Source organism: Lissotriton vulgaris, chromosome 10 (assembly GCF_964263255.1).
Source record: "Lissotriton vulgaris chromosome 10, aLisVul1.2, whole genome shotgun sequence".
In the NCBI taxonomy this organism is placed as follows: Eukaryota; Metazoa; Chordata; class Amphibia; order Caudata; family Salamandridae; genus Lissotriton; species Lissotriton vulgaris.
In genome coordinates, this window is record NC_141698.1 from 344,829,075 (window position 1) to 344,856,942 (window position 27,868).

General features: G+C 47.3%; 1 protein-coding gene across 1 annotated transcript in view; it reads right to left on the reverse strand.

Moving 5' to 3' along the window:
- Positions 1-27,868, reverse strand: part of KIF9 (kinesin family member 9) — an 818,529-nt gene that overhangs the window by 645,643 nt on the left and 145,018 nt on the right. The window contains exon 6 of the mRNA XM_086941121.1: positions 23,449-23,532. Coding sequence (XP_086797247.1) covers positions 23,449-23,532 — 84 coding nt within the window. The remainder of the gene's footprint in view (positions 1-23,448; positions 23,533-27,868) is intronic.

Consider the following 27,868-nt stretch of genomic DNA (forward strand, 5'->3'; position numbering starts at 1 on the left):
CAGCAGTGTTATCAATCCCTCTGGAATGGAGCCAATCCAAATTTAGTTTGTGGACAAAAGTGCTATAAGAATCTTTTAGATATATTAAAGCAGCATACTGACACTATCATCCACAATCCCATGGAGATCAGTCAATGTAAATAAAAAGAATTGACTGAGTACCACAGTGATGGCAAAAACACCTACAAACCGGGCAATTAATGCCTTCAGATAGGCTCGTAGCTGGTGGATTACGTTTGATTTCAAGATCTAAGTGATAGACACATGTGAGATTGGCCTATAGTTGATGAGAACAATGGGCTAAGTTTTTGTTTTAAAAGTAGTTACAAACGCATGAGTAAAACTATCACACACAGTACCGGGTTTGAGTGTGAAATATAAGGTATTTGTAAACTGTAGATCAAGGAGAGGTCTCGAATGTTGCAGCACTCTTACAGGGCAGGATTCCCTAGACAGCCAGAATGGAATATTTTAAATGTATGCTGCAGAAAGCTGATCAATTACATGCCATCATCCTTGGAGGTTTCGCCCTTAAAAATTAGTGTTGAGGAGGAGCTACGTCAGCAAACAAGATGGCTGCTTAAGCTCCCGCTCCGAAGACCTCCGTATCCCGCCACAATATCCTGTACATTATCCTGATTTTATGCCTAGCCTCTGTGTGCATTAACTTTTCCGCACTCCGATGGTGAAATCCGGGAATTTTTATCGGCTGATTTGACGAAGTTCCATCGAGTTGAAGATTGTGGCCTACTCCAGCGGTGAAGCCGGGGCCTCGAGTATTTTCACAGCCGGGCTGTAGTGCAACAACATTGGCCGGGTTACCCAGGCTGGGTCCGGTCAATCGGAGTGGAGTCTTTGTTTAGGCCCGAATTTGGCGGCGATCGTTTCTATTGCTCAGCATCGATGGAGGAGTGATTCTGCTTGCTGTTGGCTGCGGGTGGGGGTCCCTGTCCCGCGCACCTGGTACTGGGCTGGACGGGATTCGGTGGGTCGGGGTCTCTGGCCTGTGGCCTGTGGCCTTTACCGGGTTGACCGTGGCTGTGAATAAAGACTGGTCACCCTTCGCATCTGCACGTTCGGGATCCTGTTTGTCCCCCCCGAGGATGCTAGATTCACCCGGGGAGGTAATTGTGATTGGTGTCGGGCGTGAGACTATGGATCGAACTGTGCTTGAGCCATCGCTGAGGTGAATACTGGCAGAAATGTGGGCGTTTCATTCACATGTGGATGTCTTATTGAGCAAATTGGACACACGCCTATCTGAGATGCTCTTGGTGGAACCGGACCCAGCCTTACTGTCGGAACAGCAATCTGCAGCCATTCAAACCGCGGCCATTTTGACTCCGTGCGAGAACCCCGTGAGGAAACAAGTATTGAAACCATCGGATGGTGCCCTGGAGGACGGTGTTCCCGAGGTTGTCAGTGTATTGCCGAACCTTCCACCACTAACGACTTTGGAGGTACCGAAAGGCGTTCCCCTCCAGGAAACTTTTGTTTGTGACTTTCCATTCATTTTGTGGTCGTCCTCTCCTTACTTGGTGACTTTACGACTCCTGGGCAAGATACATTGGGACTTTCCATCTAGGAGGGAGAGTTCTCCTGCGTCTGAGGATTTCTCGGACTCACTGCTTAGGAGTCGCCATAGATTGATTCTGGATGACTCCCTTCTCCTTTATTACTCCATTGTGTGCCTTTGGGTCTCGCTTGGGGGGGGTTCGTGTGCTGGTTCGGAAGGGCCAAGGTTAAGATCAACCAGGTCGGGACGGGTTGGAGTGGCTTTTAAGGATGTTCAACTTGCAACTGTTTGATCTAAGAGGCTGGGCGGTATATCACGGTGCCCCCTAATTTCTTCTATAAGTGTTGTCATACCTTGGTCTTTTCGTGATAGGGGGTGTCGGTTTCTGGCGGGGGGACTAAAGGGGCTGGGAGCCCAAACGGATTAGCCCTCCTCCATTCTTTTTTCCTACTTTTAGGGTTTTAGTTATTAGGGGCGACAGGCACGCTGCTAGTGGGGTTAGGCTGTAGCCATTTGCAGGGGTGCAGGGTGGGGGGCTGGAAAGGGGTTTTTTATTTTGCCTTTTTTATTTCTATGGCCTTTTTCTTCCTTCCCTTTCTCTTCCTTAAAGGATCAGTATAGCTGACGATTCATTCGGATTCTTATTGTGTACTTATATTTAGTGCTTATGCTTTTATGATATCCTGATTCCCGGGTGGGCAGGCCCTGAGAACTGGCGCTCAACATTGAATGTATATCGTATTGTTGTTTCCACCGATCCATATGCTTTGCGCCAATGTTCCATTGCAGCGGTTATTATGTGCATATCCTGTCTCTTGCCCTGTCCCCCGTATTCTCCCGTTTGATTGTATGGCACCTGATCCTTTCTTAAATAATATAAAATGGAACCTCTGTCTCATCCTGGGACTCAGTTGTGCATTCTAATACAAGTTTTATCCGGAGTCGCTGCCGGACCTCAGGGTTGTCGGCTGATGAGCTGTGTCGTACTGGGATATAGGCGGTCTTAATTTTGTCTAGCGGCCAGCCCATTCGGTTGTAGGCCCATGCTTGTATTTTTTATTGAATGCTACAATAAAGGTTTTTCCCAAAAAAAAAAAAAAATTGTGTTGAACCGCCTGACTAATGTCACTTATCTTAGTGATGAACAATCAATGAGTGTATATAATCACAAAAGGAAGAAAGGTGAAAGTAACAAATCTCATTGGATTTTTTCTGAAAGCCCTCACTCACCACCCTGGTTGGTGACATGCTTCATCATTGGGCCCACCGGGAGAAGCTGAATGCCTCCCCAGTGTGCTACCACGCCAGGATACTTCGTAGCTGTTTTTTTGTGAAAGTTGTGTGAAAAAGGTTTAAAAATGTCCCGGTTGTATCCCACATAAAAAACTTTATTCAGTGGTCAACCTTACATATTAAAACGATGTGATGGGAAATTACCAAATTAATAGTCTGGATATTTCCACTTAAAGTGGGGTCGACATGTTTCTGCCCTTTGTGTGTGAATTACTGGGCATTCTTCAGGACCATGGGGAGTGTACCTCGGCGGTATGAGCACGCTATGGCCCACCCTAACCTGAGGATGTGAAAGTTAAAAATGGTGTAAAAACTAAATGGTGCAGGAAAAACAAAAGAGAACAAACCAACAAGTTAAGGAGAATTCCCTCTGGTTCAGAGGAACCTGTAAAGTCTGGAAAGGAGAAAGTAAAGTGACGTACATACATATAGAAAGACAAAAACACATAGTTAGTTCAGTCTGTCTTATGGGTTCTCTAAAGGACCGATCTCAGATTCAAGTGCTTATGACTAGTCAGACATATTGTGACCATAGTGTCATAATCGATATTTTAATGGTGAGACCACCATTAAAGCAGACCGGTGTGCAAGCATGCACTATGCAAGAAGAAAAGGCATAAGGGGTGGCCCTCCACACCGGTTGTGGCGTTAAATTGATACTCATGGTTAGAGATCAATGGGCCAGAATGCGGGGCCAGTGGGTGGGAAGAGAAATGTTGAATGACCCAGCGCAAACGTAATAAAAATAGTTACGCATGGATTCTCCCTTGTCAATAAAAAGATCCACACCCCATAGGTCTCGGGAGGGGGATGGAGGTGAAAATGGCACACCCTGTAGGATGGGGGACATTAAAATAACAAAAACGAGGTTATAGGTACAGTTAGTAAAAAGATGCATGCTGCATCGTGAACCACTTAGCTGATGGTTGAGATGTGGAGCAAACTCACGCCTGCAACGCCTGGCACCCGCTCGATACCTGCGAAAAGCCTCTTCACCGGACCTCGTGGATAATGGTCGGTGAAAGAGGTATTGTTAATGTAGGATTGAGTAAGGAGTTTAACCCGGAAGCGATGCATGGTGGAGAGCGTGTGAGCTGCATCCAATCGGGGCTGAGTTCGCCTGGAAATGGAAACGAGGCTTGGAACGCTGAAGGTTAAGTAAAGGCGAGACTTGAAACGCTCACTTACTTCAATACGCGTTGACAAGCGGCAAAGCTTTATCAGACTGACAGATACTGGGCAGCGTTCGTGCACAAAGTACACGGATGGCTAGAGGGTAGTGAACTGCTCAGTGTGCCGTGTTCCAAAATGGCAAAGTATTGTCAAACGGGTGGTGGTTGGAAAACTAATCATGAGCGCAGGACACAGATGCTAAGCAGTGAGATTTAAGGTAGTAGAGACTGTCTAGGGCCTCGGTAAAAGGACTTTCATAGTGATAACAGAAATGATATCACTGTTTTTTGAAGCAGAAAGGTCCAGTGGAGATTATTTGGGGTATGGTTTTGGAGCAGAAAATGTTCATTCATTTTTGTAGTTACCTTGCGACACCTGATGTTACTGCGGTGTTCACAAATACGCTGTTTGATTTTGCGAGTTGTCATGCCCACATATCTTTTATGACAGGGGCACGTGATCAAATTGACCACATTTGTCGAATTACAATTTGTATGGGCTCTCTGGTTCCAGAGTTTGCCAGGTTCCATGGTTAGTTGATTTGTGTGTTTAGTCAAGTGGCATACACTACAGTTTGAACAAGGATCGTAAAATCAAACAGCGAATTTGTGAAAACCGCAGTAACATCAGGTGTCGCAAGGTAACTACAAAAATAAGTGAACATTTTCTGCTCCAAAACTATACCCCAAATGATCTCCACTGGACGATCATTGAACAAGTGAACTTTGGAAGAAACATCAACAATGCTCTTTTTGAAAAAGAACAGCGCTGGGTGTATAGATTGGGGATGCACCTGAATGGTTTAAACGATGGGATCCCATGGTCATCAGTATTAAAACACTAGCTACCCCCTTTCTGCTTCAAAAAACAATGATATCATTTCTGTTATCACTATGAAAGTCCTTTTACCGAGGCCCTAGACAGTCTCTACTGCCTTAAATCTCACTGCTTAGCATCTGTGCCATGCGCTCATGATTAGTTTTCCAACCACCACCCGTTTGACAATACTTTGCCATTTTGGAACACGGCACACTGAGCAGTTCACTGCCATCCGTGTACTTTGTGCACAAACGCTGCCCAGTATCTGTCAGTCTGATAAAGCTTTGCCGCTTGTCAACGCGTATTGAAGTAAGTGAGCGTTCCAAGTCTCGCCTTCACTTAACCTTCAGTGTTCCAAGCCTTGTTTCCATTTCCAGGTGAACTCAGCCCCGATTAGATGCAGCTCACACACTCTCCACCACGCATCGCTTACGGGTTAAACTCCTTACTCATTCCTACATTAACGATACCTCTTTCACCGACCATTATCCACAAGGTCCGGTGAAGAGGCTTTTCGCAGGTATCGAGCGGGTGCCAGGCGTTGCGGGCCTGAGTTTGCTCCACATCTCAACCATCAGCTAAGTGGTCCACGATGTGACATGCATCTTTTTACTAACTGTACCTATAACCTCGTTTTTGTTATTTTAATGTCCCCCATCCTACAGGGTGTGCCATTTTCGCCTCCACCCCCCTCCCGAGACCTATGGGGCGTGGATCTTTTTATTGACAAGTGAGAATCCATACGTAACTATTTTTATTACGTTTGCGATGGGTCATTCAACATTTCTCTTCCCACCCACTGGGCCCGCATTCTGGCCCATTGATCTCTAACCATGAGTATCGATTTAACTCCACAACCGGCGTGGAGGGCCACCCCTTATGCCTTTTCTTCTTGCATAGTGCATGCTTGCATACCGGTCTGCTTCCTCAAGGCCGGTGGTCCCACCATTAAAATATCGATTATGACACTATGGTCACATTATGTCTAACTAGTCATAAGTACTTGAATCTGAGGTCGGTCCTTTAGAGAACCCATAAGACAGACTGAACTAACTACGTGTTTTTGTCTTTCTATATGTATGTACGTCACTTTACTTTCTCCTTTCCAGAGTATACAAGTTCCTCTGAACCAGAGGGAAATCCCCGTAACTTGTTGGTTTGTTCTCTTTTGTTTTTCCTGCACCATTAAGTTTTTATACCATTTTTAACTTTCACGTCCTCAGATTAGGGTGGGCCTTAGCGTGCTCATACCGCCGAGGTACACTCCACATGGTCCTGAAGAATGCCCAGTAATTCATACATAAAGGGCAGAAACATGTCGACCCCACTTTAAGTGAAAATATCCGGAGTATTATTTTGGCAATTTCCCATCACATCGTTTTAATATGTCAGGTTGACCACTGAATAAAGTTTTTTATGTGGGATACAACCGGGACATTTTTAAACCTTTTTCACACAACTTTCACAAAAAAACAGCTCCGCAGTATCCTGGCGTGGTAGCACACCGGGGAGGCATTCGGTTTCTCCCGGTTGGCCCAATGATGAAGCATGTCACCAACCAGGGTGGTGAGTGAGGGCTTTCAGAAAAAATCCAATGAGATTTGTTCCTTTCACCTTTCTCCCTTTTGTGTTTTTATACACTCATTGATTTACACTTTTCCATTGTTCGAACTACATTTTCTGGGGGACTGAGAGTGTTCTTCTTCCCTCCCTCTCCCGTTGTTTAAACCCAGTGATGATCAATCAACAAGATTATAAGAGAGGTCTGTGGTAGGACGGACACAAAGGAGGAAATTGCAGCCATCCATGGGTTTCTTGGCTCATTTTTAGGTCGAGCCTAGAGCAGCGCATGCGCTGCTTGCTCGACTTTAGTAAGGGGGTTTTCAAAGTGCTACCTACAAGCTTTTCCTGGCCTCAAGCTTGCGTGCCGGCTCGCATGCACACGTGCAGCAGCCATCTGTCTTTCCTCCCTCACACAACTCCCTTTTCTCCACCTCCCCCACTACAGATCGCTTCTCGTGGCTGCCGTGCTTGATCCCGATCGCGATCATTTTCACTTTCGCTGCCGTGTCAATTTCACGGCCGTGCAGCCAATGCTTGTTTTATAAAGTAGTCCAATCTCGCCAGTGTGTCATGCAGAGAAGTGATGTGTTCTTTACTGCAGGGGGAGCAATTGCTCTACATTTGAGCAAACTTTTAACAAGGTAACTATTGTATGCAGATGAAACGATGTGTCGTCTTTCCTAAAATGGTAATTATTCTTTTTTCACTGAAGATGTTCCAACTCGTACAACTAATACAGCTGTTTGGGGCCTGTGCGCTCTGACAGATGACAGCGATGCACCAGAGAAGTAAGGAACTAGGTGGCCAACCCGTGTCATATTGCTTACGCAACAGTAAAACATAAATCAAGCTAGTGTGTAATTAAACAAGGGCTCGCATGTTGAGACTTACGTTCCCAAATGTTATTCCGAGTACACAACTGTGAAAAACACATCTGTGTTTCGTGAACCTTTATTTAGCATCAGGAGGGGACGGGAGGGGAGTGGCGCTTGAGAGTTATTTCAGCGGAATTAGTGTAGTTAATTAAGCTTGTTTGCACTGCTCCTGCATCTGCATTCATAAACCACAAATGAATGGATGGATGGACTGGCACAGCCTAAGGGCTGGCATCAAGCCAGCAGGTGGGTTGACCCTGACAGCACCCAAGGCAGTAGCTGAAACTCTTCTTCGAAGACCATGGTGATGTGGTCGGCTCACAACCGCTGTGGTGAGCTCACAACCCCTGTGGTGTGCTCACAGCCGCGTGCAGATGACTTCTAGCCCATGTCTAGAGAAAGTCCTTCAAGCACTTCTTAAGGAGCTGAATCTGGGGTATGCCATAATAGTGTCTGGAAGGGCTTCACAGCTTTTTCTTTGCCTGCTTTACCTCTTGAGGCCACTGCAGTTAAAAGGAATAATTGGGCTGATGCGCACCGGGCAATTTACAGTAATTGTCCTGATCACACAGATTGATGCATACATGTAACCGGAGGCAACAAAACACCAAAGGTTTTAATGCATAGCATTTATGTTGGCAATGTACACAAGAGAGCCATGCACTTGAATGCTATGCAGACACAAATAGCTGTGGGGACATTTCGTCTGCGTTACCGGATGTTTAATGTCCTTTATTCAGGCATTACAGTGCTCCCTTACTGTCTACCATCTCAAGAATCCACTCACTATTCTCCTGACTGTCAGCAAGTTCACCATATGACAGGTAAAGCCCTGTAACAGCAGAAGGGCATCTAACGACTTGCGACACCAAATGGCCATGGGAGATTGCATAATCTAGGCCTCAGGGCCCAGACTAGAGTTTTTTATACTCTGGTCCCAGCACTGAATAATGGAAAAAACTAGAGTCATTGGTGACAGTTTTCTTAGAGCCCTTAACTTGTCAATTAAGGCTGATTGAAGAGAAAATTGATACGCTTGTTCAGCTGAATAGGGGGTCTGTAAATTCAACTAAAATGGGGGAGTGCTGTTGTACACAAAGTGTAGGTACCGCATCATTGGTGGAACAGGGGACAGCAGGAGGGGTGGAACCAGGGACAGGGACCCCAAACATATCACGGCCAACTGTGTCTGATCCTAAGCTGGCCCAAAGATCAGGGAGGAGCAAGGAAAAACCAAACAGCCTCACACAATTAAATATGGCAGGTGCCCGCCCAGAAACGCGACCAGACCCTGTTAGGACTTCAACGCTTAGGGAGGTAGGACAAACTACTGCTGAATTGGTAACAAGGCTGCATAACTCCCCAAAGGGCCCTGAAATCCAACCGCCAAAGGGAGGGGAAGCAAGGTTGTTGGTCCCTCATAGCACAGAACTCCCAGTTATAGATCTCCCCCCACCATGTTGTTTATACACAGTGGTATTGACAGGTATCCCCGGGCATGACAGTACCCATGAGGAAACCACCCCTGAGTTGTTTAACAAAGTGGTGCACTGGATGTGCAAGTATGCTGGATTTAACATCAAAGAGCATCGCCATATCCTCATGGCTAGGCGAGTCGCCTGGATAGGCAAATCAAGGAAAGAATTCCCTGGAGACTGTGTTATTATCACATTCAGATATCCAAGACTGGCAAAGGGTATCCTCCTGTACTCATCCGGTATATTTGCCTTAGAGTCCACCATTAGACCTTTGTCCCTGGGATACTTTTATAGACCAGGGCCTAGTATAAATTATGCTCAATTCCAAGTGGGAAATTAACAGGGACCCGATTGGGCTATGGGGTGGGGGGTATCCTCAAATGTGTTTGCCTCATTGAGAGATTTGAATGACATTGATTGACTGCCACACAGGGAGGATCAGGGGGGAGTCAGCGAGAGGCAGTTGGTAGCCTCCGGGGTGGCAGAGAGGAGATCGAAATCCACCCTAGAGATAATTCTGCCACCCCTGCCAGCATCCAGTGAAGTGATTAACGGGGAGGCAAATCGTGTGGCGGTTCTTGTAAGCCCGCAGAGTAGCAGTGGACCTACTGCTTTAAATGCAGGGAATAGTGGAGGCGATATAAAGGTTATTTCATGGAACATAGTGGGGTTATCAATCAAATTTGGTGATGAGCAGTGGCTCACCTTTGTGAGGGAGTTCCATATAATATGTCTACAGGAGACATGGGAGATAAGTAAGAGCTTTTTCATTGAAGGTTATAAATCCTTCTTTTGCCCGGCAGTTAGATCAGTTTCTGGAAGAGCCAAGGGAGGCTTGATTATATTTGTAGATCTGAGACTACAAGGCAAATGGAAGAATCTGACTGGGATTCAAAGGTCGTTCAAGCTTTAAAATTCACTAATAACTCTGTTAGACTAATTCTAATACATTTTTACAACGCAACATCAAACCCACAGGGTGGGAGCAGTCTTCGTGAATTAAACAAATGGCTACACAAGACACGAGGGAAGGGGATGGCTCAGTCTCAACTGTTATTAGCTGGGGATTTTAATTGTCATCTCTGCCCTCAATTGAGGGTGGCACAGGAGGATTGGCTATCTATCGGCCAAAGTACTGCCCCCTAGACCTATGGCCTGGACAGACCACCACCTAATTGAATGCCATCTGTTACTTGAGGATCATCCTGTAGTCGCCTCTACTCCCGCCATTCTCAGGCGCCCTTGGAAAAAGTTAAAAATCAATGATTTTCATCAGCTGCTAGACGAAGTCCCTTTGGCCCCTTTTACAGATGTGGAATCCGGTTACAACTCTTACTGTAGCTGGCTTACCAATGCGCTAGACAAGCGTATTCCTCTTGCCCTGTCCAAACAACAGCGCACTCATTCCAGCCCCTGGTATGACGACACTCTTCGGCTACAAAAAAAATCGTGTAAACAAGCCGAAAGATTGTGGCGCAAGTCTTATGATCCGGCCAAGAAAGCCTTGTACCGCGCCACCACCAAGAAATATCACAGAGCTATTTGTAGGGCCCGAGCCTCCCACTTCTCTCGTGAGTTCAATGCTAGCAACAACCCTAGCAAACTTATCTTTAAAGCATTGAAAGACCTTGCCACCTGCAGAACCTCTACCACTGTGATCTGCTCTCCCTCCCATTGTGAGGATTTGGCCACTTTTTTTGTTGACAAAGTGGAAGGTATTTATCGCGCCTTTCCCAATTCTACTGACCCTCGCCACAGTACCACAGCTTCTTCTAAAACCTCTATGTCATTATCCCATCTCTCAGAGCTCTCCATGGAGGAGTTTGATAAACTTGTTATCAGGGTGAAATCAGGCTCACCTAAAGACCCCCTGCGGCCTGCACAATTCAGAGATTCCCCTTCCTTTTGTCTCCCTCCTCTTCGGGAACTTATCAATCTGTCCTTGACTTCGGGTTCGGTACCCCTTGCCTGGAAACAGGCTCAGGTGGTCCCTATTCTGAAGAAACCTGCTCTGGACCCCAAAAAAGCAGAAAACTACCGCCCCATTTCGCTCCTCCCGTGGGCTGCCAAATTGACTGAGGCTCATGTCAATACCATTCTAGCTAACCATCTCCATTCTGCGAACATTTTAGATCCTACGCAGAATGGTTTTAGGCCCGGTCACAGTACTGAGACTGCGCTCCTGTACATGGCTGAACACCTTCGTATGTTGGTGGATTCTGGTCATACGGCGGCACTTGTGCTTCTCGATCTAAGTGCCGCCTTTGACACTGTCTCCCATGACATCCTACTCCAACGTCTGGTTGAGGCTGGGGTGGACAAGTTGGCTCTTGATTGGTTCAGATCTTTTCTATCTGATCGCTCCTTCAGGGTCACTACTCCCCCCTTCGAATCCAAACCACATGTGATTGCCCAGGGAGTTCCACAGGGATCGGCTTTAAGCCCCACCTTATTTAATCTTTATGTCCAGCCGCTAGCTGATGTCGCCATGCGTGGGAACCTTTCCATCGTGTCCTACGCAGACGACACTCAGCTGGCGGTTGCACTTAGTGGGGCTTCCGATCTCGAGGCAGCCAAGTTCCGCGAGGGACTTATATCCGTGGCCCAGTGGATGAATGACAATTTCCTGCAATTGAACGCTAAGAAAACCGAGGTGCTCATTGTGGGAAAACAAATTCATCTATGGGGCGATAGCTGGTGGCCTCAAGAGCTCGGCTCCACTCCTACCCCCGTTACTGAAGTAAAAAACCTCGGGGTGTGGTTTGACTCCCAGTTGAGTTTTTCCACCCATACTAAAAAGACTGCTGCATCTTGTTTTGGGATACTGTGTCAGCTTCGGTCCACTTTTAAATTTTTTGACGCTCCCACCCGCCAACTTATCGTGCAAGCCATGATCTTGTCCAAATTGGACTACGCCAACTCCCTTTTTCTTGGAGTCAACCAGGCTGAGCTCTCCCGCCTCCAACGTGTTCAGAACGCTGCCGCCAGGGCTCTGGTTGGCTTGCCCAAATTCTGCTCTGCTAGGAGAACTATCTATAACCTCCACTGGCTCCCAGTGGCACAGAGAATTAAATTTAAAACTTTGATTTTGACTTTTAAAATCCTTAAATTCTCTTCCCCTCCTATTCTCCAGCAACTCATCTCTCCCTATGTGCCTACTCGCACTCTGAGGTCCTCTGCTTTACATCTTGCCACAATTCCCCGCTTTAAGAGATCCAGGGCTGGCGGACGTTCCTTTCAAGTCCTTGCTGCTAAGCTATGGAATTCATTGCCTGTCCATATCCGGGCCATCGAGGGGCTCCTCGCTTTCAGGAAGGCGGTAAAAACCTTCCTTTTCCCCTTGGCACCCTAGTTCTGTTGTTGTTGTGTTTTCTTAGGTTCGGTCCCCTGGCTTTTGTCCTCGCGCCAGGACGCCCCTTTGCTGGGGCAGCTGCGCGCGTAATAAATACAGTTAACATAACATAACATAACATCTTGCCCACTAAGGAAAGGCTCTCATATGTAGCACACCCAGGTGGGAAGAGAACTCTCTGACATACTACACTCATTTTGCTTAACTCACAGATGGATATGTCTCTTAACAAAAAGAATAGCCTGCTCCCCCCCCCCCCTCCACATATAAAGGGAGAGGTTGTCATTCTTTCATTGATTTTATTTTTGTTACGCCCCTACTAAGGAGGGATATATTTATTTTAAAGGTTTTATATAGCACTGGCTAGACCCGAAGGTATCAAGGCGCTTTACATGAGTATCAGACCATAGTTGCAGGTTACATCATTACAAAGGTTACACAGTTACTAGAGCTTGGCAAACATAGTTTCATGTAAGGCTGAGACAAACAAAAAGGACATATACATAAGGGAAAAAGCAGGCAAGGGGAGAGATTCAGGGTAGGGGGGTGGGTGCAGGGGAAGAAGAGAGAGAATGGAGGAGGGAAAGAGGAGTGGAGGGTGAGAAACACAGCATGAAAAGAGGAGGGGGAGGGAGACGGGGACACAAACCGGTAGATGAGTCAAAGCTGCGTCCAAAGTCCAGTAAACTGCGATCCTAGGGGAGGTGGTATCATATCCCCATCTCTGTTGCGAGAGGCTCCCTTTACGCAGTGGTCTCTCTCAGAGGGGTCTCTGAGACTCCAAGGCCTACATACTGGATCCTTCCCCAAAAAGGGGAGAGGAAGTGCTTTGGCAAGGGGTGCCATACCATACCTCTACTGTGAGTGGCTCCCTTGGCGCTGTAGACTCTCTCATCAGGTATGCTGAGTCTCCAGAGTATAAGAATTGGATCTTTCCCCAACAAGAGGAGAAGGAGTGCTTAGTCAATGGGCACAAAAGGACAGGGGGTTAGGCGGTATAGCAGGCAAGGGGAGTGATTCAGGTGGAGCGGGATAGGAGCAGAGGAAGTAGACAAAGACAGTAAGAGTACTAAATGGGAACAGACAGCATCAGTTAGGGGGCCAGACTGTTTTCTCTCTGTGACCATGAGTTTGCACTATCTCTAAGGAAAAAACATAGCACAAGCAATTCCAGAACCTTTGCCATCCAGGACATGAAGTACACAGTGCCATCTTTTGGGTCAGTGTTAGGAGGACGACATGGTAGTCGAATTATAGCAACAGGCCATAAACATACAAAAAGGGCGCTAATGAATGCACACTTCAGCTTCAGATATTGAACATAGTGTCTACAGTGATCATAACCCACTTACCCTAGTGCTCGGGACACAGTCACAGCTGCGACTATTGGATAAACCGGCGGGGTTCATGGAAGTTGTTGCCAACGGACCAAGGTAGAAGGCTTAGATGGGCTCAGGTCGACACGGGCTCTTTTAATGCCTCTCTACTTGATAAAGGACAGCAGGATATATTGAAGTGCCTAAATCTAGGGGTGGATAGTGAGGAAATAATAGAGGCCTTCAAGAGCATCGCACATCTAGTAGCAAACTTACTGAAGGCACAGTGAAAGGGGCCCAGCGGGGACGCTCCAAGGTGGTTTGACAGTCAATGTTCAGGGGCCCTGAGAAAACTGAAAGGAGCACTTAAACAGAAACCCAGAGATAGGGCTCTGGTGGCTGCTTGTCGCGCAAACTAAAAGGTAGAGGTCAAAGGAAGGAAAGAGGGAATTACAATGCGCTACATAGGAAGAACTCTCAGAAGCGGCAGAGTCTAAGAACTCTGCCCGCTTCTGGAATGTAATCAATAATCCCTGTTTCTTTGATCCAAACAAGCTGAGGCTAAGCAATAACATTCCCCCAGATCAATGGCGAGAGCACTTTCAGGGACTGTATAACCACCTTGCCATCCAGAATCATCAGCAAAGCCCAAATATACCACTAGGTTGCACTCCTTTTTTCTTTACGTTGGAAGAAGTAAGATCAGGAATAGAGGGTCTTACGATGAATAAGGCTCTGGGGCCGGACGGGATCCCACTGGACCTTTTTAGGTCCAATATTGAGGTCTGGGCCCCTCTCTTAACAAGGGTATTGAACGCAGCAGTAAACACAAATATCCCAGATTCTTGGTCCTCTGCTATTATTGTCCCGATATTCAAGAAGGGGAATAGGGATAGCCCACAGTGTTATCGACCAATATCGCTGATAGATGTTGCAGCTAAGGTCCTGGAGTGGGTCCTTTTAAATAGGTTGATAGATTGGGCAGAGGAGACACAACTTATCATGGATGTGCAGTATGGGTTTCGCCCGGGAAAATCCACCATAGATCAGTGTCCTAGCCTGTATCTTTTTACTGCTAAATATACTATAGCGAAGGACGGGGCATTATACCTAGCCTTTATGGACCTCACCATGGCTTTTGATCGAGTGAATCGCAGCAAGTTGTGGGCTCTAATGATGGGCCTTGGGGTACCTATAGCTATAATAAATATCCTACACTCATTGCATTCCAACACAACAGCAGCTGTAAGATATGCAAAGAAGGGGGAAGTTACAGGGCTTTTTAATTGTTCTAGTGGGGTGAGACAAGGATGTATCTTAGCTTCATTCTTGTTTACCATCTACAATAATGGGCTCGATGCTACCCTGCGGAACATTGAGGCTGATGTACGTAGAATAGGGGGTCGAACAGTCCCGGTGCTGCTGTACGCAGACGACGCAGTGCTTCTGGCCCACACCCTTCACAGCTTACAGCGCATAATAGACGACTTTGTAAAATTCATGGAACACCTGGACATGTCCTCGAATCTTGCAAAATCATACATTATGGAGATGGGAAAGAAGCCCAGCAAAAAATATAATTACTCTATAGGCTCATACACCCTGGGTAAAGTCCCAGTCTTTGCCTATTTGGGTGTGTTTTTTGATAACCACCTGAATTTTAAACATCTTATAGAGGATAAGTGTATGACTTTGAATAGATCCACGGGCTCAATTGCAAATTATGCCCAGAGGCTGGGGTACTGAACTCCAGGTGTGATTTTAAAATTGTATAAAGCAGTTTGCTTTGCCAAAGTCCTGTACGGCAGTGAGGTGTGGGGATTTGTTAAACCTACTACCCTGCAAAAGGTCGAGAACAAATATCTAAGGCGGATGCAGAAAGTCCCACAGAGCACGCCAGCATATTGTATAAATGAGCAGCTTGGTGTTAGTTACATCGCATACAGTATAGGAGTGAAGCCTTTAGTAGGTTGGTTGAAGATCTGGACCAACGAAGAGGTGGGCCTGACAAAACGTATATAGTTTTATATAGCGCAAACAAGATCCTGAGGGATAAAAGAGCGCTTTACAATAGGATGGAAGGAAGGGCATAAATACAAGCTGATTTTAATCCAGAATTCACACTTTGGCCCAGCAACGGCAGTTGTGAACCATATATTGGTGTGAAGGGGCATTGGGGCAGTTGCAACGTTGCGAAGAGTGCCTATTCTCCCTGTCAATGGGGTAGAGATCCCTAGATTTCTTTTTATCAAATCCCATATGTTTCTCCAGAAGTGGGAAAGTGCCTTACACTCCCAAACAAGAAGTACTAGGTTTCTTCCTGAAGCAGGCACCTCAAACAATATAATTCAGCAACATACAGGCCATATGAAGTTTGGCTGGGGACCAGTGCCATTGTTGCAAAACGTTGTAGTAAATAAACTTAAACATCGCACAGCAAGTTGCTACAAAACTCATACTACTGGTTTTCCTTGGAGCTTTTTTCTGGGACAAGTTCTGTCTAACAAAGATAAAATCTCAGTTTTGAAAGAGGATCCAGGACAAGGGAAAGATAAGGCAAGCAGCTGGTGTCCCTTTACATAGGATTGATTTTTTACAGTGGTATGAACTATAAAGCGGAGCCCTAGTTGTTATTCAGATCACAAGCAAAAATGTATCGATTTAAGAATTAATTTAGGATTTGTGTGAAAAAATCAAGCCAAGCGCATGAGCCCTCCCCTCATGTATCGGGCTGCTGACCTGTTGGCACACACTTAGGAGGACCCTGTAAACCACAAAGTCTTTCATTCTACCCACATTACCTTCTACCACCCAAATATTGAAGTTGTATGCTAGGATGACTTGGCTGGAGGTAAGCAGTGATGTGGTCTTAAATTAATAAAGTACTAGTTACTGGATACGTGATCCGACTGGATTCCCCTCATGTCCTACACTGCACAAATATTTTTATTTAATGACTACAGGGTCAATAAACTGAGGTAAACTTACACTTTTGTGTAAGTTTATGATTGCTTGTTATTCACACAGGGATTTGCGCGTAGTATCTTTACGCGTAGTATCTTTACGAGTGTGGAGTCTCCGCACATAAAAAGATAGGTCTTTTTATGTGCAGAGACTACTCGTGAATACCTTTGGGACTAGCAAACAATCACAAACTTACACAAAAGTGTATGTTTAGTTTTGAGAACCAGGCCCTTTGGTTGTAAGAAATTAAGGGCATTATTACGAGTTCCCTAGTTACGCCTAAACGATGTTACTGGCCCAGAGTACCTTCATGGGTCCCGTTTTTTCACCTAGACACGTCTGGATGAAACAAATGAGTAATTGCCGTGGGAGCTGGGTGCTGTATTCCCAAATCCTCCAGTCATTTCCCATTTCTTAGGGGGGCCGCCAAGGACCAGCTTGTAACAAAGGATAATTCACCAGCACCCAAACCCACCCTCCTCTGGAATGATGCACACCCCTAGTTTTGGTAATTCATGCCATTTGACAGCCACCTTGGAACACATACTAACTCAAACGATATCTTGAATAATATTAACATATGTTATTCACAATGCTTTGAAATGTCAGAAATGAAGTATTAAGCTCTGTGTAGGAACGCAAGGATATAATTTTTATTTTTGTTGTTGATGATGATGGCACTGATAATAATAATAATAATAATCATCATCATCGGCGTGGCTAGCAGCCGATCATGGCGGCAGCATAAGGGACGAGCTCCGCGGCTGAAGCGGCCTCTTCGTCGATCCGACACAAAATCCGTTACAACTTCAAGCCCCAAAGGCAGGCACCGGATCCCAGGACCGGGCGGAGTGAGCAGCGACAAGCAGCGAGAAAATCCGACGTCCGTAGCCAAAGATACGTCGAAGCCTCCGACCGGCCTGCCAACACCTCCAGAGCCGGGACCTTCCTTGGCTTTTCACCCCGCCGGAAGTGCATCCTGGCCGGAGAACTTGGACCGGAAGTGCCCGCGCGGCGGTGGCCTCACCAACCCGACCACACCTCAGGAGGTCGGAGACGGCGGCTCAGGCAAATCAAGGAAATAGTGCCCAAGGGGGGGACGGCTGGAACCCTGACAGCATCGGAGGTCATCTCCTAAAGTGCCGGGAGCCTGGGCATCGACAACGGAGTGAGTACCCGCCATCTTGTGACCTGATCGTCGCTACGCACTTGGCGACCTACGGAGCACCTCCCGCCCCGAAGAAGCTCGCCCGACCTGTTCGGTGCTGTATCGGACTGGTCTGGGGGCCTGCACTGCTCCCTACATCCTGGCGCGTAGGGGCACGAGGAGCACAACCTTCGGCGGCATGGCGGGGAAAGGCCCTAAGGGCGGCGTCACACAGACTCGCATAGATCGCTTCACCTCCGACAAGCCCGCCGGATCCCCGGCAGGGAAGGAACAGACCGGTAAAACAGCCGACTCCCCTGGGGGAAAGAAGGCCACGCTGGACGACGTCATGGTAGCATTGGCACAACTGCAAACGACTGTTGGCGGAATCTCCACGGACGTCACCCTACTTAGAGCAGACCTCCACAAAATGTCGGAGAAGGTCAAGAATATGGAGGTGATCACAAAATCACTGGTGGAAGACGTCGCGGAACTCCAGCGAGAAATGGGGAAGATGGCGCAGGACAATAGAATGCTCAGGGAGAAGCTGGATGAGCAGGAAGGGCGTTCCAGGCGCAACAATATCCGCATCATAGGGGTACCGGAATCGGAAGGCGTGAAGGCGATGGATCTCTTTGTAGAGAACCTGATCACCAACGAACTAAAGCCAAAGGGACTGTCCAACTTCTTTTCGGTGGAGAGGGCCCATCGAGTCCCGGGTGGCCAACCGAAGCCAGGGGCTAACCCGCGACCCATAGTGGCACGTCTGTTCAACTTCCGTGACCGGGACACAATCCTACAGGCAGCCAGGTCCTCCCCTCCCCTCAAGATCCAGAACGCCACCATTGCCATCTTCCCCGACTACACCGCGGAAGTCGCCCGTCGGCGACGCACGTTTTTCGACGTGAAAAAGGAACTGAGGTCCAGGGAATTGCCGTATTCCATGTTATTCCCCGCAAGGCTACGGGTGGTAGCGGAGAACAAAACCTGGTTCTTCGACTGCCCCGAAAACGTGCAAGAATGGCTCGAGGGATGGAGACCGGGTCAGAACCACAGACGGACTAATCGCTCCAGAAAGGATCGGGCCGACGGCCATCGCAGAGACTCGCAGGCCTCCGGTGGGAGGCCGGACAACAGTGACTCTTTGGGAGCTGAGGGCGGCGTGGACGAGACTGAGGAACAATGAAAGCTTGGGGACAATTCATTCATACTTCAGTATTGAGACTAGTAAGCTGTGAAGCGCTTCCCGCCATTGGACACTGGGTGAAGGGCCTCCGGGGGTATGAATGAGAGACTGCCGGCTGCGGAGAGTCCCTCACCCCAACGCGCAAGTACACTGGTTTGGGGATGGGATATGCACTCTGCTAAGTTGGGGGGGCGGGCAGTTTTGAGTCCGTATAGCAGGGGGGCAGGGAGGGGGGAAGAGTTGAAAAAGTTTTTTCTATGGGACTGTTTGGTCCTACAAGTTTATGTTCTATGCACACTTAAGTATCTAGGCATGCTCTATGTAACCAAGATCTACTGGCACACTCGGGGCGCAGGGAGGTCTGATTGGGAGTCCAGCAATGGCTGCAACAGTTAGCCCAACCACGAAGAACTCACTGATTGTCATGTCCTGGAACGTGAGGGGCCTGGGGGATAAGATCAAGCGAGGACTAGTGCTGCAGGGGATAAGGAGACGGGGCCCGGCTCTCGTTCTCCTGCAGGAGACACACTTGTCGGGAGCGGCCACGAAGGCCCTGGATAGGAGAGGCTATCATATGGTAGTGCATGCGGAATTCACCTCGGGGTCCCGTGGTACTGGCATCCTGCAGAAAAAATCTTCCAAGTTCATCGTCAAGTCTACAGCAACGGATGACCATGGCAGATTCGCGGCAGTGCATGGCCAGTGGGAGGGGAAGCTCTTTAATATAGTCTCTGTCTATATCCCCCCAGCTCTACACTCTGAGGCCTTGCCGGATCTGGGCAAGTTCCTGCTAACACTCCCTGATGGGGAACTACTACTAGGTGGGGATTTCAACATGGCACTCACAAACTCAGAAGACCGCTTTCCCCCACGTGCGCACGCAGGTGGACCCAACAGGCTCCAGACATTCTTGACTGCACAGGGGTTGGTGGATGTATGGCGCGCTCTGCACCCTACTCAGCAACAATACACATACTACTCGGCCACACACAATAGCCTGTCCAGGATAGACTACATCTTCACTTTGATTAATGGACACCTTACGATAGCCGAAACCGAGATACTACCGCGGGGGGTCTCCGATCATTCGCCACTCACATTGACACTCACCACTTCGACCATGGCGCGGCGCAGACTATTCCCGATTTTCCCGGGCTACCTCAAAGTGCCCCGGATTAACAAGGATCTTAAGAAGGTAACCCAACAGTACTTCGAAGAAAACCAATCCTCGGTGGCCTCCCCCTCCATACTGTGGGAGGCATATAAAACAGTGTTCCGGGGTCAGGCCATAGCAGCGATAGCGCATCACAAAAAGACGCACAGACGGGAGGCCCTCGAGATAGAACTAGGCCTAGAACGGGCCAACACGGCCCATATGGCGAACCCCTCTGACGACACGCTCCACGAACTCCAGATCCACCAGCACCGCCTCACAGATCACATGCGCAGGGTCACGATGTCGGACATTGCGGCTACACAGCACAGGGTATACGATATTGGAGACAAGGCCAGTAAATTGCTGGCATGGTTAGACAAAAGACAGGGGGGGGGAAGAATATCTTGCAGATCATGGACCCACAGGGCAACAACCACACCCGCCCCGATGAGATAGTAAACGTCCTCGCCGATTATTTCGCCTCAGTCTACACCCCAGAGTTAGTGGTAGAGGAGGGGGAGGTGCAGACTGCCCTTGCCCATGTTCCCTTGCCAGAGCTGACACCTGAGATGTCCGAGGATATAGACGCACCTCTCACGGTGGAGGAGATCCAGATGGCCATAGGCGCCCTTCATCCAGGCAAAGCGATGGGCCCCAGCGGGATACCCATTGAGTGGTTGAAAGTCTTGGCCGAATCCTTAAGCACACCCCTACTCAATATGTACGAGGATTCTAGAACACAGGGAACGCTGCCGCTCGATCAGCGGATGGCTACTATTGTGGCGATACCGAAGCCAGGTAAGCCCCCCAACGAATACACCTCGTATAGGCCGATCTCCCTTTTGAACCCGGAGGCCAAAATTATTGCCAAAGTGTTGGCGAACAGGATCTTGCCAACTCTGTCACACCTGATCCACCCGGACCAGTCCGGATTCATGCCACACCGCAGCACTGCTTTAAATCTCCGCAGGGTGCATGGCGTGTTGGCGCGAGTTCCACTACTGCAAGAACCGGCTGCCATCCTCTCCTTGGACGCCAAGATGGCGTTTGATATGGTGGAATGGAGCTACCTCTTTGCAGTACTCACGCGTATGGGTTTTGGCCCGGTGTTCCTTTCCTGGATACGAATGCTGTACAAGGACCCGGTGGCGCAGGTGACGGCCAACGGCCATATTTCAAACACCTTCCCCCTAGGCAGAGGCACTCGACAGGGCTGCCCGCTTTCACCCCTGCTCTTCGCCTTAGTTTTAGAACCACTGGCGGTTACGATTCGTACTACCCAGCTCCTGAAAGGGATACAATGGACCCCGTTATGGGAGGACAGAGTGTCTCTCTACGCAGACGACATGCTGATCTATCTCACAGATCTGGAAGAGAGTCTCCCTAACCTCCTGGCTCTTTGTACGGCTCATGGGCGAATCTCGGGTTACACCATCAACTGGGCTAAGTCCACCATTTTTGAACTGCGAGGCCCACTCCCGCCTCTCCCGGATTCCTGCCCACTGGAGCTGGCCCACACGTCATTTAAATACCTGGGGATTCATATCACCCGTAACGAGGCAGATTTCTCACGCCTCAACCTACTACCCCCCTTAGCTCGTCTCCGAGGAGATGTGCGACACTGGAAGGATCTCCCCCTAACACTCCTTGGCCGTGCAGCACTATTTAAAATGATGGCTCTGCCGCGCTTCCTATATGTGCTGGAGAACGCCCCGTATCTGGTGCCGGATGGCTACCTCCAGAAAATAACGGCGCAAATCTCGGGCCTGTTATGGGGCAACCAGCCAGCCCGCATTTCCCACACTAAACTGGGGTTGGTACGACGGGGGCATCGCCCTTCCGAATGTACAGTTGTACTACTGGGCGGCCCAACTCAAAATCATTAACCAATGGATGCATGCCCCGCAGGAAGACCCAGCGTACAAGGCCGACAGGGCACAACTGGGTGCCAACACCTTATTGGCCCCACTGTATCACCGTGGAGTGGCGGCAAAACTCACGGGGCCTACGAAACACACAGTCCGTATATGGTACAAGGCGCAGGCAAAGTTGAAGTGGGATGGCGTCATAACGAAACTTACACCCCTGTGGGACACAAAGGCGTTGGGCCATTTGCGGCGCTCCAAGGGCTTCACACAATGGGACAGCATCGGCATCTCCACGGTGGGGGACATGTGGACGAGGGAAGGAGTGATCTCATTTGCCACTTTGCAGGACCAATATGAGTTGGGGAACACAGAGCTCTACAGATACATCCAGGTCCGACACGCACTCCAGGCAGCAATCTCACCAGACGCACCCCTGCCCGAATCCTCCCCTCTGGAGGATCGGCTACTTACTGACTTCATGCAAGAAGGGGCGACATCGCTGACATACCGCAAGCTGATTAACAATATGCCTGATCCACTGGGGAAACTGAAGGACAAATGGATGGCGGAAGTGGGTGACCTGGATGACAATGACTGGAACGCAGCCATGGCATCCCCCCGTGATGCAGGCATATCATCTAAATTTCGCCTAGTGCAGCTAAAATTTCTTCACAGAATCTACTACACCCGTACATTACTTCACAAACTGCACAGGGCGGATCATCCGTATTGCCTTAGGGGCTGCGGGGCAGAAGGGACCTTCATACACACGGTGTGGGAATGTCCATTGTTAGTTGGCTACTGGCAACGGGTAATACGCACGATGGCCCAAGCTCTTCATACCACCCTCACCCTAGACTCACGGCTCTGTCTGCTAAACATCTGGGGGCCGACTGACCTCACCTTTCATGCAAGAACCTGGGTCACAGTGGGGATGGTAACAGCGAAACGGGACATAGCACAGAAGTGGGGGTCGGCTGATCTCCCCACGCTACCCCAATGGCTCCGCAACATGGACATGCTCATGTTGACTGAAAGGGCGGTGTATAAATTGAGGGGTAACCCACGTAAATGGAACGGGGTGTGGCAATCCTGGAACGCATACAGGGGGGATATCTGCGAACCATTGGAGGAAGATGATGATGGGGGGTCGGACAGTGACGAGGAGCGTTGATTGGGCTGTAACTAGGTGCATAGGGCGAGCGCAACGGAGGTGGGTGGGTGCAGCCGTGGGAGGTGGCATGGGAGGGAGTGGGAAATAGGGGGGCTGTGCAACAATACGCTGCTCTCTTTACAGATGGACTGTGCTACGAGTGCCGAAAGCTACTACCTCAAGTACGTGCCGGACTAAAGTGTGCTGTTTTTACTGTTTTATGTTTATTGCAAGGTGCGAACGGCAAGACTCAGACGGATAGTAGCCAACAAAACACAAAATTGCAAACTGTATTTTTTCGACACAAGTATATTCCTACTCATCACATCGTCGACGAAACTCGCAATGCTATATACTACTGTGGATGTTATAAGTTTTTGCCTTTATGAATACTGTCTCACCTCATTTACCTAGTAACTTATGTATGGAAATGCGATGGATGACAATGTACCTACTATCTTTGTTTTGCACCAAAAATAAAAATTAAAAAAAAATAATAATCATCATCATCATCATCATCATCATCATCATCATCATCATCATTATTATATCGTATTCCGTTTAGGAATAAGACTTTGGTTAAACTTACCTCGAGATAGATAGTGAAAATACAGTGGGATCTGGAAGAGTTTTTGTTCATCATATGGGATGCTATTATCCTGTTAGTTTCACCCTTAAGGGAGCACAAATAATGATGATCATATTAGTCACATAAGAATTACATTACTGGATAACATACAGTTTATACTAGAAAAATAACTATATAGCAAAAAACACATAAAATATAACGAAACGAGGAACAGTTAAAAAAGCATTTGAATACGCGTGATTCAAAGCACTGGGCCCAATTTAAGTACAGGTAGTGCACCATTTCTCATGCTTTTGACCATTAGTTTTGTTTAACTGGCATACCTGTTTTGCGCGAGTACAAAACTCAAGCAAGAGAACTGGTGAGCCACAATTTTGCATGTTGCACTCCATATAAACCTACACCCACCATGGCAACGAGGTTATGTATGTGCTGGAGCACACTAGTGCACCTAAATAACGAAGACAAGTTAATCATCTAAACCGCTTTTATTTCGGTTAATATAGCCATTAAAAGCAAACCATCATAAAAAAAATCAATACAAATTTCATCTCAAATATTCATAATCGACAACATGATAAATACACAGCTAAAACTGGTATAATAAAAATTTGGATCATTCGAAAACATAATAATTTCGATCCTTTCTTTTTCCGCATAAAACAGCAAACAAAAATCTACTTGTGAGATCATTCTTAGAGCCTTTGAGAATTTCCAAGTCATCAGTCTTAAACATAACGGTTTAACCCATTTCCTTCTCAAGCAGCATATGCCGGGCAAAAGAATAGGATATGCTCTATATCTTCTTAGGCATTCAAAGTGCAATTAGTATCCCCCTCTTCTATTCGACCCTGAGGCCACTTATCTGTAATCGACCTAATCTTAAGGGTCGCAAAACGAAACTTCATAAAAAGTAGCTTTGCTAGTTGAGGTTGGATTTCATCAAGATAAAATTAAAAACTTGGCATTGGCTTAAAACTTAAAAACTGTACGGAAAGTCGTCCCAAATCTAGAATCAAGTTGCACTTTAGTTAATATGAATTCCCAATGAATATGATTTAACTCATCCTTGGAGTGTATGGCTAATGAACCAGGATCAGACCAAAAACTGCTCAGACCCAATTCACAAAGCCAGGTCCGCACATAGCGGAGCAAGGGAAAAGTAAGCTGGCTACCTAATTCCATGAGTGATTCCAGTCCTTGTCTGTGAGGACTAAGTTCTTCAATACCCCAAACTCTTATTGAATATAATAATGCTCTCAAGGCAGCTAAATGCTCAAATCTCTTTATGCCAATGTAATAAAACAGCGGGATCAAAGGTGTATTTTCTTTCTTTTTTACTTTGTTTATTGATTGAAATCACAGTAGTACATTACATGATTAAACAACACATTGCATGCTTTCACCAAAATATTCCAGCAAAACATTAATCAAGATTACTCATTACGTGTCTCCTACCTATACTAAGGTGTATTTTTGAGGAGACACAGAAACATCTGTATAATCTTGTTTTCTCCTGAAACAAGAGGGCTCAAATTCTCCCCACCCCATATTTCTGCCCCAGATCACGACCTGCTGGGAGGACTGCCGCGGCCATGCTTGCTGCTGGGTGAAGTGGCGGTCTGTGCGGGCGGGTCGCCTGGAGCAGGACCGGACAATCCCTTACAGCGCAGACGGTGGTGAGTCCTGGAGTGACTGGCGCTGCTTCATGTAAACGGTGGAGGTAGCAAACAGTGAATTACAGGAGGAAAAGCGCCTGGCGCGGGACCGGTGGCTGAGGTAAGGCTCAGGCTCTCCGGGACACGGGCGGGAAGGGGCCAGCGCGGGAGGGGGAGGGGGGGCGGGAGGTTGGCCCTGAACAACGGCGGCTGAGGTAAGGCTCAGGCTCCGGGACACGGACAATGTTGTGGCGGGCGGGGGCCGTGGCGGGAGTGCACGCAAGCCTGAAATGCTGCCCCCAGCCCCCTTCTGCCCCAGGCAATGCTGGAGAGGGCTGCTAGTAGGTCTATAATTGTCCATATCTTACATATGACACTCATACTTCTAGGTCAAGCTTTAAGAGATCCACTGGTATTTTGTCTGGCCCGGAGCCTTCCCTGCTTTAATCATATCTATAGCTGTCTTAGGGATAGATGTAGGTAAATTAGATTTACCGATTCAAAAATACCGAATTTTACCGATTCGGTATTCATGAATCGGTAAATCTAATGTAGATAATCATTCGGTATCAAATACCGAATCGGTAGGATTCGGTATTTACTGATTCGGTAATTACTGAATCGGTATTGCCATTGATTCCTATGGGCCTTGAAGCCCATAGGAATCAATGGCAAATACTGATTCAGTAATTACTGAATCTGTAAAAATACTGAATTGCCAAGGGGGACAGGGTGTCACTTTGACACCGTGTAGCACCCCTGATTCTGGCTTGTGTGCCATATTACACACATACATGCCCTTAGGGCATGTATGTGTGCCACATGGCACAGGTGTACATGCACAGATGTGCATGTACATAGGAATTCGTTATTTACCACCCAATAGTATTGGGTGGTAAATAACGAATTCTTAAGGGCCTGTGGCACTGCTTACTGTGCCACCTACATCTGGATTTACAGAATCAGTAAATTTACCGATTCAGTATTTCACAGATTCGGTAAAATTACCAAATCTGTAAATTTACCGATTCTGTAAATCTCAAGCCCCCTACATGTCAAAAACCAAATACCGGTCGGTAACGGCCGAAATCGGCCGTTACCGACCGGTATTTGGTGTCCTACATCTGGCCCAAAGTCTCATATACTAAAGTATACAGTGGGGGATAATTCTTGGGTGGGAGAGGCCTGAAAGGTATGGCCAATGGCATTTGGAAAGAAATCTAGTACCCCAGAATACACTTTAGAAAAATGTCGAGCCCAGGTAACTGAATCCAAGTAATGATCCATACTGGTGTTACAATGTTCGCAGCCCTGTGCTATTATTCTCCAGAAAGTTGCACGTTCTTTAGTTCTGGCCACAACAATGAGGTAATTCCAATTCGCATTGTCCCAACCCGTTGCCGCTATGTTAAGCACCTTCTTATATTCTGTCCTAAGGCACTTTACTTGTACCACATCATTAGCCTTGAGTGTCACTAGTAGTCTTCTCTTGGCTAGCAAGCAATCTCTATTATACCAAGGAGTGTTAGATTGACTCCTTGATGCTCTCAAATTTGGGCCCATTTTTTGAGGTTTAGTGGATTTGAACTATTGGTATTTCAGATGGGTAGGTGTCAACAAACTGAGATAGGGCATCTGAAAAAGCATTATAAATGTTGGTCAATGGTTCGACTCTGCTGGCAATGTGAGACCATCTAACAGTGCTACAGTTATTGCTAATCTTCAATTGGGCAGGATTGTTTGTAATTTCAGATGCTTGTCTTTCAATGAAACTCCCTGACATGGTCAACCACAGTGGACAATGGTCATTTTCTTCTCTAATATCCACCTTGAAATCCCTTAATTAGCCCCAATATGCGACATTAACCAAAATGTAATCTATTCTAGACTTAGAGGTACCTCTATTAAAAGTGTAGGCACATGGGATGTGAGAAGGAAACCTGCCACTTGCAGAAATATCTCAACTGGATGCAAGCGAATGATGCTCTCTTCTCCTGGCCAAAAGATTTGTTAAGTTTCAGCCTCAGATTTCATCTTCTGAATCTCTGTGTTAGCCCGTGGTCCAAAAAGAAATGACACATTGAATGGCAATTCCAACATTTAGTGCTGAGTTTCAGGTGTCAACAACAAGGAGAACAACAGCAAGACCCTCTTACAGAGACTCTGCAACACAGGATGCAGTACTACTTGGTACTCCTATCAAACTGATACATATTAACCCCTCTTCTGTGACAATTTCCATAAAATCTTCTAATTTTCCTTTGGGAAATACTCCAAGAATTGGTTCATTGCATCCCAAAGAGAGCAGTTGCCCTGGATCAACAGAGCTCAAAATCTAGGCACTTTAACAATTCCAGCTGATGCCTGGCAAATAATTTGCCAGCAAACATCCCTTTGTCTCCTTTCCTTCTCTGGCGGATTCAAAGAAGTTGAGCCAACTGCATTACATTCTTTCTTTGCCACTGTTTGAATTTGCTGATAATAACTCCTTCAGAATATCCAGCTCAGAATCAGCTGATCTGAATTCCTTCTCTAAACACCCTGTGAGACCTTGAACAGAGAAAGGTATTGTGAATGTAGCCGTCAAAGTTTCCAACAGTTCATAAACCAATGTCAGCAACAGGTAGTGCCTAAATCTTTGTATGTATGGTCTGAAATATGATGGATTAACTAATTTCAGATGAGCAAGTCCATGTTTTGAACTTACTCACAACTCTATTTGAGAGCTACTGAAAGGTTAAGAGGTCACCAATAGGTGAGAT